The following is a 15,416-nucleotide window of genomic DNA, read 5'->3' as shown; positions in this document are numbered from 1 at the left end:
TGGATGGTGAAGCAGAGTCCCAGTATATCCCTACTTTTTGTGATGATGATTATTTATAGATATAAGGACATTCAGATTTATAAAACAGTAAAACTGAAAGCCCTGGTAGTGTAGTTTTCTGATATGCAATGTAAAGGTTGTGTGTGCACAGGCAAAAGAAGGAAAGAAAAGAGAAAGGAAAGAAGTGGTTATAAGTAAATAGCATTTAAAATCTTATACCTACTTTCTTAGTCAATATTTTTCAACATACAGGAATTATAATTCAGTGGAAAGCAATCAAAACTCAAATAAAAATCAGTGTACATTGGAAAAAAAAAAGGGGGATAGAGTGGTGAACATTCCCCTTGATGGCTTATCAGGTAAAGAACCTGCCTGCAATGCAGGAGACACAGGAGATCTTGGTTCGATCTTGGGTTGGGAAGATCCCTTGGAGGAGGAAATGGCAACCCACTCCAGTATTCTTGCCTGGAGAATCCCATGGACAGAGGAGCCTGGCAGGCTACAGTTCACGGGGTTGCAAAGAGTCAGACACAACTGAGAGACTAAGCACCTAAGAGTGGTGAAAGAATAAGATACAGACAGAAAACACTTTTTCTGAGGGAAATTTATAATTTGTAAATCACTAGGGTTAACACTCAGAAAACTAAGATCATGGCATCTGGTCCCATCACTTCATGGGAAATAGATGGAGAGACAGTGGAAACAGTGGCTGACTTTATTTTTTTGGGCTCCAAAATCACTGCAGATGGTGACTGCAGCCATGAAATTAAAAGACTCTTACTCTTTGGAAGGAAAGTTATGACCAACCTAGATAGCATATTAAAAAGTAGAGACATTACTTTGCCAACAAAGGTCCATCTTGTCAAGGCTATGGTTTTTCCAGTAGTCATGTATGGATGTGAGAGTTGGACAGTGAAGAAAGCTGAGCGCCGAAGAATTGATGCTTTTGAACTGTGGTGTTGGAGAAGACTCTTGAGAGTCCCTTGGACTGCAAGGAGATCCAACGAATCCATCCTGAAGGAGATCAGTCCTGGGTGTTCACTGGAAGGACTGATGCTGAACTGAAACTCCAGTACTTTGGCCAATGAGTTGACTCATCGGAAAAGAACTTGAAGCTGGGAAGGATTGAGGGCGGGGGGAGAAGGGGATGACAGAGGATGAGATGGTTGGATGGCATCACCGACTCGATGGGCATGGGTTTGGGTAAACTCCGGGAGTTGGTGATGGACAGGGAGGCCTGGCGTGCTGTGATTCATGGGGTCGCAAAGAGTCAGACACGACTGAGCGACTGAACTGAACTGAACTGAGGGCATGGAAACATAAGGTTTCCTTTCTAACTTAAAGATAAATAATTTCTTAAAACTCTATACTTCAGACAGTTCTCCAATCTTATTTTACAGAAGTCTCCATAGAATGTCAAGGACCTATAAAAATGGGGAATGTTCATCCTCAGTAAGATACCAGTCAGATTGCTGAATGAGTGGACAAAATGGAGGAATACAGGAAGTGTAGCCCTCTTATAGGTTAAATGGTTGCTGATGATATGTTTTATGGTTCGGAAAATCTTTCGCCCTAACAGTTGAAAGTCATACTTCTTGAGACTGAGATAATTAAAACTTTCTATGCAACCATGCTTCAGCGTGTAAGGAGTGGAATGAGCTTTAGTGAAGGAGTCACATGAACTGCCCTGGAGTCCTGAAATGTCACTGACAAGCTCTATGATTGGGCAATTCTCTGTCTCCTCATTAAGAGAGGAAAAAAAAAAGAGCCTGGATTCAGTACTTGTGACAGTACCTTTCAGCTCAAAAAGCTGTATTTCTAGGGTCAGTGAAACTGAAGGCTTAACCTGCAGGATCTCTGGTAACATGTCTTGATCTCAAAGTTCTTTGATGGCCAGATCTAGACTTGGAACCCCTTGAAAGGACTGTTTCCCACAGAGCTCCAAGTGTAGGGAGACAAAAATCCAGATGGGCCAAAAATATCATAGTAAACTAAGATTAGGAAGATTTGGGGAGCGAAGATATTCTTTACTAGGCAGATTCCCACCAACAAAGTATATTTTTTGAAATATAAAAACAATGTAAAGACATATTCCAAATCTCCATTTTTGAAATATATTTTTCTTTCAGAAGACAATGTTCTTAAAACTCAGGCCCATTTTTCCAAGTCCTCTCTGGGGGAAAAAAAAACCAAAACAAACTTTTTGAACAGCATGTATACTATCTATGGTGAAACAGATCACCAGCCCAGGTGGGATGCATGAGACAAGTGCTCGGGCCTGGTGCACTGGGAAGACCCAGAGGAATCGGGTGGAGAGGGAGGTGGGAGGGGGGATCGGGATGGGGAATACGTATAAATCTATGGCTGATTCATATCAATGTATGACAAAACCCACTGAAATGTGGTGAAGTAATTTGCCTCCAACTAATAAAAAAAATAAAAAAAAAAACAAAAAAAACCCAAACTTTTCTTCACTGGTGCAAACATTTCAAATTGAGAAAGATAACAGGCAACTTTTAGGGCTCATAAAAAATACCTAACCTGAACAAGGAAATGGCAGCTCACTCCAGTATTCTTGCCTGGAAATCCCATGGACAGAGGAGCCTGGAGGGCCAGAGTTCATGGATTTGCAAATATTTGGACATGACCAAACACACATGCATGCAAAAATACCTAAAATCTATGGAAAAGTAGTTTATGAGTATACAGTAAAAGAGTATTTTAAGATGCCCTCTTTATAAATAGGCTTTAAAGAGAACAAAAAATTATAAAAAATCTTAAGAGCAAAAGATTTTAAATTTCCTCCAAACAGAAATGGAAGGTATAGTTAATTTTTTTATGAATATGTTTCTGGTGTGCATATACCATCAGCAAAAAAAAAAAAAGAATTCCCTTGAAAATTATACTGTGGTAGTAGCATACTGGTTATTGTTTTCCTCTACTTGGAACTTTATTATTTGAATTATTTACAAAGGTGATAGAATCTCACAATATCCCCTATTACTCTTGTTTCTGTAACAGACATGCATTATGCTAGTGTAATTAGTGTATATTTAATTAAAATGTTGCTCCTGCCTATGTACCAATAGGAAAAATTATTTTAAAAAAATGAGAAAAAGGTCATTTTGAAAATTGCTTTGGTAGAAACATATTCAAATAACTACAGAAATTCCCTCTGTAATATGGAAGGTTGAAATAATGGAAATGGGCCTTTAGCAGTTTACTGTATCTTACACAGATCATTACACAAGGACCATTACATAATAAAGCAGAGTTTCGAAAATCTAATCAGAAACAAAAATTGGAAATGACTGGACTCTCTGAATCATAAAATCATACCGCATTTGAAGGTAAGTGGATTCTACATATCCACCATTCTTGGCTAAAATACTGACCTATAGTTGAGAAAGGTTATAGAATTATGAAGACAAACAAGAAATATGGTAAAAGGTAATTTTCTTCCTTCTCAACTTTTGAAAAGAGGAATCAATTCAGATAAGGTCAAAGGTTATTTCCAACCACATCATCTATTAAAAATCCTAAAATTGAACTGCATTTTTTTTCTTCAGGTAAGCTTCAGAAAGCAATCTAAAGCAGAACTCACTATTATATAAAACCTTTTGAAAAGTAAGGAGAAGAAAAAATACAAAAACACTGAGGCAGCATTATGTTTCCTAGTAAACCTCAAATGAGATGTTCTCTGATAGCAGTTCTCTTTTTGGGAAATTGAACAGGCTTCATAGCATATGCCTAAATGATACCATACCCAGGAGGCATTTGGGCTTCAAACTGCTTCAAGGCAAATCGTTTCTTTCTTTCTTTCTTTTCTTTTTTTTAAAACATGCTAGGGAAAAACAAAACAGACAAAACCCAAGTCTCTAGTCTTGCATTCAGATCATTAGTTTGAGCAAAGTCACCGCTCATTTACGTGGTGCAAGTTTTTCCCTGACATATTAGCTCTGTGGGGATTTGGTTACTTAATGGTGCCTGCTGTTCATGTTTTGCTTGCATTTTCTTCGGTTAAGCACATTCCACAGTATAAGTGTTGGAAGAACTGCAATACCCTTGGTGTCATCTTTGGAGCCAGTGTAGTTCCTAGCATCACAATGTACTCCTATTATGTAGTAAACAACAATTATTTTGAACTCGGATGAAAATAACATAAAACATTATACTGTGATACCTTAAAAAAAAGTTTAAAAATGTTAGAAAACAGCAAGGAACTTTGTGCCTTCAATGTGCCTGTGGCATGTTTCTGGTAATAGGCTAAATATGTGGACCATTAGAATTTTATTTTAAGCTACTGCCTTAAACATTTTTAAGAAATGTAATATAGTACATTTTATAAATTTTTAACATCAAGACAAAAAGTACTGCTGAAAAGATTTATACTTCAAACAACAGTGAGTCAATCCACATTCTTTTGCTGATAGGAAATAATAGAAACACTTCTATTGTGACACAGAGGCATATACAATTAAAGATGCTTTGATCTCATTTCATAGGGCTTATGTGGTATAGAGACTCCTTTAAAATTAAGACTTCTATAGTATAGCTCAGGGGTAAAAGCACATACTTTGGGGAAAGCAGGGGTCTCCAACTTCAGTTCTGTCATGGGTTGGGGCTTCCCTGGTGGCATTGGTGGTAAAAAACCCACCTGCCAATGCAGGAGACGTAAGAGAAGTAGGTTCGAACCCTGGGCCCGGAAAATCCCCTGGAGGAGGGCAAGCGACCTACTCTGGTATTTTTGCCTGGAGAATCTCATGGACAGAGGAGACTGGTGGGCTACAATCCATAGGGTTGCAAAGAGTTGGACACAACTGAAGTGACTTAACATACAACCTTGGGTAAGTTGCTTAAATTTTCTAGAAAGCCTTTTATCTATAAATGGGACTAAAAATAGTATCAATCTTAGAGAATTATTTTGAAGATTAAAAGAGTCAATAATCTAAAATAATTGACTCACAATAAATTCAGAAATTGCAAGCTATGATTATTACCACCAAATAATTAAATATCTTCCGTATATCAGGTGCTTTTTATAATTGCTTGTGTTTAGTTGCTCAGTCATGTCCGACTCTTTGTGACCCTTTGGACTGCAGCCCTCAAGTTCCTCTGTCCAAGGGACTTTTCAGGCAAGAATACTGGAGTGGGTTGCCATTTTCTTCTCCGGGGGATCTTCCTGACTGAGGAATCAAACCCACGTCTCCTATGTCTGCTGCTTTGCAGGCAGATTCTTTACCTGTGGAGCCACTGGGAAAGGTTATATAATCAAAAATACCTTAAATAATAGGGTATGCAAGCTTTTTTTTGGCATATGTTAAAAAATAACTATGTTGCATTCACACAATGTTGTTTATATTAAAGAGAAAAAGAAGGCCTGAGGTCTACCCTTGAGGAGCATAGGTTCTACTTGGGTGCAGGAGCATGACTTAGAAATGCCAGAACTTCATCTCCTCACCTACAGGCTTAGTAGGGCTTTTTGAGAGTGAGGGCTGGATTTTCAAGTTCTCCAGACCTACCCACACACCCAGTGACTGGCACGAGTTTAATCAGTAACTGCTGAATGGCTAAGCAGATGGCATCTACTGTTATGCTTGGTAGGCCATACATGGACTAGTCTTCTGCACTGCTTTTTCTCATTTCCTTATGTATATTCCCTAATGTACATTACTACTGACCTTTGGGAAACTCATTATATTCTTCACTAAAATAGACTATGCAAACTCAGAATTGTTCATTGCAAGGAAATATGCCACAGTTTGCAGAATGAAGGGACAACTTCAGAAAAACTACCTGAAATTTCCAAGCTCATTTAAAATTCTAAAGTATGTTAACATTCCATATTTAGCTAAGCCCTTAAATTAAACTCCACAAAATGTAATAAAAATATAAAATATTCAAACAGAAAATAGTTGAACTTTTATTGTCTAAAAATGACTTTTCTTATTTAAAACACACCTTGGTTGCAGAAAGTCAAATACAAGACTGAACTCTGACCAAACATGAGAGATTCAGGACAAATAGGAAATAACCAGTATTTGGAGAGAGCAGCTCAGAAAGTTTTGATTAAGCTATTTCTGCTTTCAAACAGAAATTCTGGTTACAGGATCTGTCACAGATATGCTGACTTCCAATATGTTAAGCTAAACAGAATTTCAACTCTCTTGACTGCAGCAGGAAATATATCCACAAAATACATAAAAGATTTTAGCTCTTTTTAGTACTTTCCTCTCTTATATTGATCTGAGGATCTCAAGGGTTTGGCATTTTTTTTCCCCCTCAGAAATTTCTGTGCTACTCCTCGTTTCAGATTCTTGCTTACATATTCTTTGGTAGCCACTCAAAGACCATGAAAATAACTAGCTTAGCCCTTATCTGGTCCTTGAAAAACAACAAAGGGCTGGGTGGAGGGAGCGTTCAGCCTTGCACTGTGGACGCTGACAACACAGAATGAATGAGGACGGGCTTAATGTCAGGAGTGTATTCCTGGCTGCAGCAACTTCTTCTGATTCCAGATACGGTCTTTATGGCCATATGAGGTTTAATAGACAGAATGGCTCTCTTAAATGTTCATTCTGGACACAGATCAGCAACACACATGGCCAGAATGACTGGGTTAACTGTTGGACATGATCCAGGAAGGGAGGAGCTGACATCGGATTTTGGACTGCTCTAGGCAGCAAGTAAGGATAGTTTACAAGGGGGTCCATGTTGGAAATTACACATTAAGGCCTTTTCTCTCAGAAGTTGCTCTCCTAGAAAATCTGTCTTGTCATCTGGATCTACACTTGTACACGCTTTGCTCTGTGGAAGTTCTATCGGATTCTTGTACCCTCACAGAAATTCCTAAACTGAAGAAAAGAACAATGTGAACCATTTCTTTGCCGAGACAAGTATGATTATTATTTCTCCAGAGATTATAAAGACATAGCATGTTACTGTTAAAAGGGATATTAAATATCATTTAACCTCATCCTTTCATTATATTTGTTGGTCATGAAACTGAGGCACTTTCATGGCTGAATTACAGTCTACCTAAGGGTGGTTGTTTCAGCTGGGAGGGATGGGGGGCAGGAGGAGAAGGGGACGACAGAGGATGAGATTGTTGGATGGCATCACCAACTCCATGGACATGAGTTTGAGTAAACTCCGGGAGTTGGTGATGGACAGGGAGGCCTGGCGTGCTGCGATTCATGGGGTCACAAAGGGTCGGACATGACAGAGCGACTGAACTGAACTGAACTGAACTGAATGGGAGTTGTGGTTACCAAACTGGTGGTATAAAGTACCCTGTGTGGTAAAATGATAATCCAGGAGACAGAAAAAATAACAGAACTTCTCTTTATGTTTATTTGTCTTATCCTAGTGCGTGCGTGCGTGCGTGTATGCGTGTGCACGTGCACATGCGTGAGCTCGGTCGCATTCGACTTTGTGACATCATGGTCTGAAGCCCGCCAGGCTCCTCTGTCCATGGAATTTTCTAGGTAAGAATAATGGAGTGGGTTGTCATTTCCTTTTCCAGAGGATCTTTCTGACCCAGGGATTGAACTCGAGTCTCTTGTATCCCTCGTATTGGCAGGCATAATTTTTAGCACCGTGCAACCTGGGAAGCCCCGTCTTACTGTAAGAAAGACTATTTATTCATGTCTAGTAAGAATGACCGGAGAAGGCATTGGCACCCCACTCCAGTACTCTTGCCTGGAAAATCCCAGGGACGGGGGAGCCTGGTGGGCTGCCGTCTATGGGGTCGCACAGAGTCGGACACGACTGAAGTGACTTAGCAGCAGCAGCAGCAGCAATAAGAATGACTATGACTTTTATGATCAAAATGGAATGACTTTTACAACTATATTTGGCAATATATTTATATATTTAAAATCAAATTCCTAACATTTCTTATCCTCCTTTCTCACTTTTCTCTCCCAAAACACTAATGATCATGTTACATATTACATATTTTACTGATTTACGTTGTGTAAAGTCTGTTTCCCTCTTGCTAGACTATAGACTCAATGAGGGCAAGAAATCACTGGCCTATGGACGTAAACTAAAACACCATGAAAGAGGCAGTTATTTCCTCTTTCCTCCTCCTTGCCCATGACTTCTAGAAGGTTATTAGAATTGTTGTTTAGTATCACTGTCAAAGCACTTACTATGTGATTCTAGGGACATCATGTCACCTCCCTAAACCTCAGTTTCATAAAAGTTCAATTTGTTTTCCCTTGTATCTCTACTTCCTGAGAAGATACTCAACAAATTACTTTTTAAACAAAAAATGAATGTATTAGTATAGTAGTACTTGTATATAATGTGCAGATAAATATACATATGTCAGTTGTGAATGCTCAAGAACTTTTTACCGGCAAGGGTATGTTATTAGTTAAGTTTGGAGTCCTCCGAGTTAGGCAATTTTTTATTTTAAGTCTGACAGAGAACTGGTTAAGACAAGGACTATATGGAACACCAGTTAAGGAAGGTACTTGAACTGAGGGCTCTTCTGTGCAGTGAATATGTTCATTCATCTGGAGGAGGACTTTTTATTTTAGAGATTTGCTTGAATGGCCGATTTTAGTCATGTCACAGTAGGACAAGCAGGCAAGCATTATCGTGGGTTAAGAGTAGAGTAGGAGCTATGAATCCATGAAGCTATGAAGGAGCTATGAAGTAGGTGACTGAATCCAGGGCGTCTGTTACCTTGGATAGCTGGTTAAAAAAAGATGAGTTCTTCCTGGGAATGAAGGGATGAATTTCTGCTCTTGGGATTCAATTTTAAGAAGCAGAGCTGGACACAAGTTGCTCCAAACAAGGCCCAGAGGCAGGAAAGAGCAACAAGGTCCTTCAAATAAAATTCCTTTAAGGACAGTAAATGGCCTGGATCTAAAAAAGTTTAAATATTGGGAGTGTATGAGTGTATCAAAGTTTGCTGGTCATGGCACAGTCTGTACTTAAGGGAATATGCTCTGCAGGACTTAGCCACCTGGCTTTGTGTTTTTATGAAGGGCTTTAAAGAGCATGGTTGCACAGCATTTGATGATCTTGAACCTGCTACATGTAGGTTCTGGACCTGGCATTCTCCAGAGTCAGTAGGCACAAGAGTGGGCACTCAGCTTTGGAATTAACACTCCAAGTCAGAAAGAAACAAAAGTCATGGTGAGCTAACCAAAACCAAGTCTTCTTGGTGTCCAGCATTCAAAAAGATTGACCTTTCTCTGTCACTGAACAAACCCTTAAGATACTTGGACTGCTTGAGGTTGGGATGGGATAATGAGTATGAGGTATGGAGGTGAGGCTCAAGCAGTTGAATGGAAAAAACAGATATGACAAGAGTTGACTACGTTTATGGATTTTCTAAAAAATCCATAACCACGCAGTCTTTGTTTCCATCTGTGAACATTCAGAATCCCATCAGGGTTGACTTTCCATTACCACTGTCTCAGAAACTGTTAGATACTTTGAGGAAGGCAGGTGAGTGGACAGTGTCTGGATTCTGGGCTGAGGGAGTGGGGTATGAAAAGGTATCTGCAGATCTGACAGCACATTCACATGCATTGTCAGGATTCTAGCATATTCTGACTACTGTCTCTACCACTTCCAACAGTCCATAGAGATCAAATGTGTGATAACTACCCTCTTCAATAATATTCTATAGCCACCAAGGTAACTTTTACAGATAAAATAGATTGCAAAAAGGGTCATGTATCTCCAAGAACCATAGTATTAGATGATGTATTGATAACACATTGCCTGAAAGCATTTAATATTTTTCTGCTAAATTTTCTAATTTGCTCTTTACAGTGCTACATTAAATTGCCCTAAGGAAGAAATGAAAGATAAACATTATTCTGTTTTTTGACACTTGCAGGGCAAGGCTGTTGCATAGCACAGTCAGGTTGCCTTGTGTGTGTTAAGTATTAGACGTAAGCCATGGATAGGTACTTCCGTGACAAAGCCCATCAGCTGGCCCTTACCACACCAAACGCAGCTCAGAGTGAAAGGTGACTCAACTCAGCCACAAACCCTGGACAACTCTCAGGAAGACAAGGGCTAATCTGAGTGAGGACAAATGGTGTGTTTCTTCCTCAATGATAATGTGTCTGCACTCAAAGGGGCGGTTTACCTACAGATGGCACTTACATCTTGGTTAGACATTTCCCAATAAGGTCTCTCTCCATAGGACATGACCTCCCACATGACAATGCCATAGCTCCATGCATCACTTGCCGAGGAGAATTTTCTGTAGGCGATAGCTTCTGGGGCTGTCCACCTTATGGGAATTTTCCCACCCTGGAAAAGAAATTGGAGATTTTTACAGCTGGGTCACAAGTGCATTAAAGGTTGAACTGGCACTGCAATTAAATACATTTTTATTAGAAAAACCTAAACACTGCATGATAGCATAGGCATTTTAAATAAAAAAAAAAAACTAAAACCAGAATAATGTTAAAATGTCAGAAATAAAAGTTTTAATGGGAAATAAGTCACACTTCAGAAATATTTTGTTTCACTCATTAGAGAAATTTATTTTCACTTTTCTGAATCACACAATTAAACTCACTATCATGCCATCTGAAGAAAGTTCTACATTATAGAACATTAAAACCGAATTCAACATTCATTAAACATTGTATTGCATGTATAACTAATAATGATAATAAGTTCTAACTTAATTGAAGTCAAATGGTTAAATAAAGAGCTGAGATTTCTCTCTCTAAACAATTTAACGTCTATCAGAACTTTATTTCCTTTCCCTCTCATTTTTTTTATCTGCTTCGATTACTTTTATTTGAAATTTAAAAATCCATGAACATTATACAGAAGCCCATGAGAAAGATAATCTTTCCTCAGAACTCCTTAGCTTAGTTTATATTTTTGTACTTTTGTCTTTAACATTGGAACATATTAAAGAGATTAAATTACATGAATTTAATCTATACTGTGCAGGTATTAAAGTCTTTTATTGTGTTATACTTATTTTTTTATCAAAACATTACATTTTTATCTCTAGAAACACGCTATAAGTCCTTTTTACTGTAATGACAAGAATAAAACAATTCATCTATTTGATTTATGATCTGAAATCTTTGCAGCTCTGAACAGCAAGTTGAGCGAGGAGAGCAAGCCTGGCACCACTAGATGGCGGAAGAGAACAAGGAGCGGCTCCCAGACGGCGGTCTCCGACCCCGCAGAGAGGGCTTCAATTCCCAAGAAAGGAATGATCGTCAGGACTCTATGGGAGAAGGCGAGGGTGGGATGATCTGAGAGAATAGCATTGAAACATGTATGTTATCAAGTGTGAAACAGATCACCAGCCCAGGTTGGATGCATGAGACAAGTGCTCAGGGCTGGTGCACTGGGATGACCCAGAGGGATGGGATGGGGAGGGAGGTGGGAGGGGGGATTGGGACGGGGAACACCTGTAAATCCATGGCTGATTCATGTCAATGTATGGCAAAAACCACTACAATATTGTAAAGTAATTAGCCTCCAACTAATAAAAATAAATGGAAAAAAAAAAAAAAAAAAGAAAGCAAACCCACCCGGACAGAATTGTTTCATCATTATCAGCACTCTCATAATCACATCATATGGTCAGCCGGTGGGCTCAAAGTCTGGTATTAGGGTGAGTGGGCTGGAGGGAAATAAAGGGTGGGTTCTCTGGCCCTTGAGAAATTTAGAGTGAGCAGCTTTAAAGAGGAAGACGTTAATCGAGTAATCACAACACTACTTATTTAAGTAATCTAAACACTACTTAGCAAGGAGAGAGGAGAAAGCCTTCCTCAGTGATCAGTGCAAAGAAATAGAGGAAAACAATAGAATTGGAAAGACTAGGGATCTCTTCAAGAAAATTAGAGATGCCAAGGGAACATTTCATGCAAAGATGGGCACAATAAAGGACAGAAATGGTATGATAACAGAAGCAGAAGATATTAAGAAGAGGTGGCAACAATGCACAGATGAACTACATAAAGATCTTCATGACCCAGATAACCACAGTGGTGTGATCACTCACCTAGAGCCAGACATACTTGAATGCAAAGTCAGGTGGGCCTTAAGAAGCATCACTAGGTAATATACATGTTTTGATGAACAAAGCTAGTGGAGGTGATGGAATTCCAGTTGAGCTATTTCAAATCCTAAAAGATGATGCTATGAAAGTGCTGCACTCAATATGCCAGCAAATTTGGAAAACTCAGCAGTGGCCACAGGACTGGAAAAGGTCAGTTTTCATTCCAATCCCAAAGAAAGGCAATGCCAAAGAATGTTCAAACTACTGCACAATTGCTCTCATCTCACATGCTAGCAAAATAATGCTTAAAATTCTCCAAGCCAGGCTTCAACAGTACGTGAACCATGAACTTCCAGATGTTTAAGCTGGATTTAGAAAAGGCAGAGGAACCAGAGATCAAACTGTCAACATCCATTGGATCACTGAAATAGCAAGAGAGTTCCAGAAAAACATCTATTTCTGTTTTATTGACTACGCCAAAGCCTTTGATTGTGTGAATCACAACAAACTGTGGAAAATTCTTCAAGAGATGGGAATACCAGACTACCTTATCTACCTCCTGAGAAATCTGTATGCAGGTCAAGAAGCAACAGTTAAATCTATACCTGGAACAACAGACTGGTTCCAAATAGGAAAAGGATTACGTCAAGGCTGTATATTATCACCCTGCTTATTCAACTTATATGCAGAGAACATCATTTGAAATACCACGCTGGATGAAGCACAAGCTAGAATCGATTGCCAGAAGAAATATCAATAACCTCAGATATGCAGATGACACCACTCTTATGGCAGAAAGCGAAGAAGAATTAAAGAGACCCTTGATCAAACTGAAAGAGAGTGAAAAAGTTGACTTAAAAATCAACATTCAGAAAACTAAGATCATGGCATCTGGTCCCATTACTTCATGGCAAATAGAAGAGGAAACAATGGAAACAGTGACAGACTTTATTTGGGGGTGCTCCAAAATCACTGTAGATGGTGACTGCAGCCATGAAATTAAAATATGCTTGCTGCTTGGAAAAAAGCTATGGCCAACCTAGACAGCATATTAAAAAGCAGAGACATTACTTTGCCAACAAAGGTCCGTCTAGTCAAAGCTATGATTTTTCCAGTAGTCATGTATGGATGTGAGAGTTGGACCAAAAAGAAAGCTGAGCGCTGAAGAATTGATGCTTTTGAACTGTGGTGTTGGAGAAGACTCTTGAGAGTCCCTTGGACGGCAAGGAGATCCAGCCAGTCCATCCTAAAGGAAATCGGTCCTGAATATTCATTGGAAGGACTGATGTTGAAGATACGAAGCTCCAACACTTTGACCACCTGATGCGAAGAACGGAGTCATTGGAAAACACCCTGATGCTGGGGAAGATTGAAGGCTGGAGGAAAAGGGGACGACAGAGGATGAGATGGTTGGATGGCATCACCGAATTGATGGACATGAGTTTGAATAAGCTCCAGGAGTTGGTGATGGACAGGGAGGCCTGTTGTGCTACAGTCCATGGCATCGCCAAGAGTCGGACATGACTGAGTGACTTAACTGAACTGACTTAAACACTACTTACTTGAAGGGAAGAGAGGTTCACCCGAAATAGTAATATTTAGGTTTCACAAGGCTAATGAGACCATTAACAGAATCTGCATTTTAAAGACCTGTGGCAAGGAACTGTTTAAAGGAGCCTTGGGGGAAAATACCTTGATTCAGTCCCTTTATTTTACAGGTGAGCTGACTGAGCCCAGGGTTTCGAGATTTAGAGGCTTAGAGATTCTTTCTCGTGTTATTAAGCACACAGTGTTAGCTCATGTGATCAAAGTAGTATTATGGGGCATTGATATAAAGATGTAAATATTTCAGCATGGGGGAAAAGGTGGATCAAACTAATGTTTTAACTCTGAGTGCCAATGTAGGGGACCTGAGTTCCATCCCTGGGTCAGGAAGATCCCATGGAGATGGAAATGGCAGCCCACTCCAGTATTCTCGCCTGGAGAATCCCATGGACAGAGCCTGGTCTACAGTCCATGCTGTGCTATGCTTAGTCACTCAGTTGTGTCCGACTCTTTATGAGCCCAAGGACTGTAGCCCATAGGGTCTCAAATGAATTGGACAACAATGAAACAACAACAATCTATAACCATATATCAAATTAGTTTAATGCAAGGGAGCCTGAAATAGGGTTTTCAGCCTTGGGGGCCGTGCCAAATTAAGAGTAGGAAATTAAATATACAAAGTTGGTGATAGAAGTTTAAGAGGGTGGTGAGTCCAGGAAGAAAGATGCAAGAGGAGGATTCATTCTTGTTAAGTAGAGTTGCCAGGTAAAATAGAGGACCCACAGTTAAACTTCAATTTAAGATAACAAATACTTCTGTTTGATATTAGTATGTCCCATGAAGGAATTTTTTTTTTTTTGTATAAGTATGTCCCAAATATCACCTGAGACATATTTATAGTAAAAATATATCCATTGTTTGGGCTTCCCTGGTGGCCCAGCAGTAAAGAATCTGTCTGCAGTGCAGGAACCACAGGAGATGCCGGTTTAATCCCTGGGCTGGCTTCCTAGGAAGCTGGAAGAGGACATGGTAACCTACTCCAGTATTCTTGCCTGGAGAATTCCATGGACAGAGGAGACTGGCGGGCTACAGTCCACAGGGTCACAAAGAGTTGGACACGATGGAAGTGACTGACCATGCACGCACATATTCATTGTTTACCTGCAATTCAAATTTAACTGGGCATCTTACATTTTTATTGGTGTTAGTTGCTCAGCTGTGTCTGACTCGTTGTGACCCCATGGACTGTAGCCTGCCAGGTTCCTCTGTTCATGGGGATTCTCCAGACAGGAATACTGGAGTGGGTAGCCATTCCCTTCTCCAAGGGATCTTTCTTACCCAGGGATGGAACCCAGGTTTCCTGCATTGCAGGCATATTCTTTACCTTCGGAGCCACCTTTTATTCACTACATGTGGCAACCCTTAACCAAAGGGAATTTAAAAAATTAAGAAATGGGAACACTGTAAATGATCTGACAGAACACGGTGTTCTGAAAACACTAGGTGGTCTACACCTTAGGAAGGGACAAGGTTACCCCAACTTGTATTCATGCACCAATACTGCATCAGCCTTTGTTTTATTGTGCTGTGGCTGAAGCTCCTCAGGCTTGGGGCTGTGCTTTTTGAAGCCACTTAAGTCAGCTTCAGGTTGCTTTCAAATATAGAATCCACACTTCCCAGAGAATAAGTTAACAATCTGTAGATCTGACCTCAGAACAGAGGCATGAGCAGCAGCCTCAGCCAGAATTTCTGATTCTGGTTATTTCTTGGTCTCTCCTGGCAAACAGTATGTGGGACTGTGACTTGCTAGTGTGCTGGGTTGTTTTTTTTACTAAATCTTTGTGAGTTCTATTGAGACAGG

At 39.8% G+C, this 15,416-nt stretch overlaps 1 protein-coding gene across 1 annotated transcript in view; it reads right to left on the bottom strand.

The window, feature by feature from the left end:
* Positions 1–15,416, bottom strand: part of EPHA6 (EPH receptor A6) — a 927,780-nt gene that overhangs the window by 25,626 nt on the left and 886,738 nt on the right. The window contains exon 15 of the mRNA XM_061133941.1: positions 10,138–10,287. Within this exon, the coding sequence (XP_060989924.1) occupies positions 10,138–10,287 (150 nt within the window). The remainder of the gene's footprint in view (positions 1–10,137; positions 10,288–15,416) is intronic.

The sequence above is a fragment of the Dama dama genome, chromosome 31 (genome assembly GCF_033118175.1).
Source record: "Dama dama isolate Ldn47 chromosome 31, ASM3311817v1, whole genome shotgun sequence".
NCBI classification, from domain to species: domain Eukaryota; kingdom Metazoa; phylum Chordata; class Mammalia; order Artiodactyla; family Cervidae; genus Dama; species Dama dama.
Note: the sequence above shows the minus strand (reverse complement) of the source record. Positions and strands in the feature narration are given on the sequence as shown.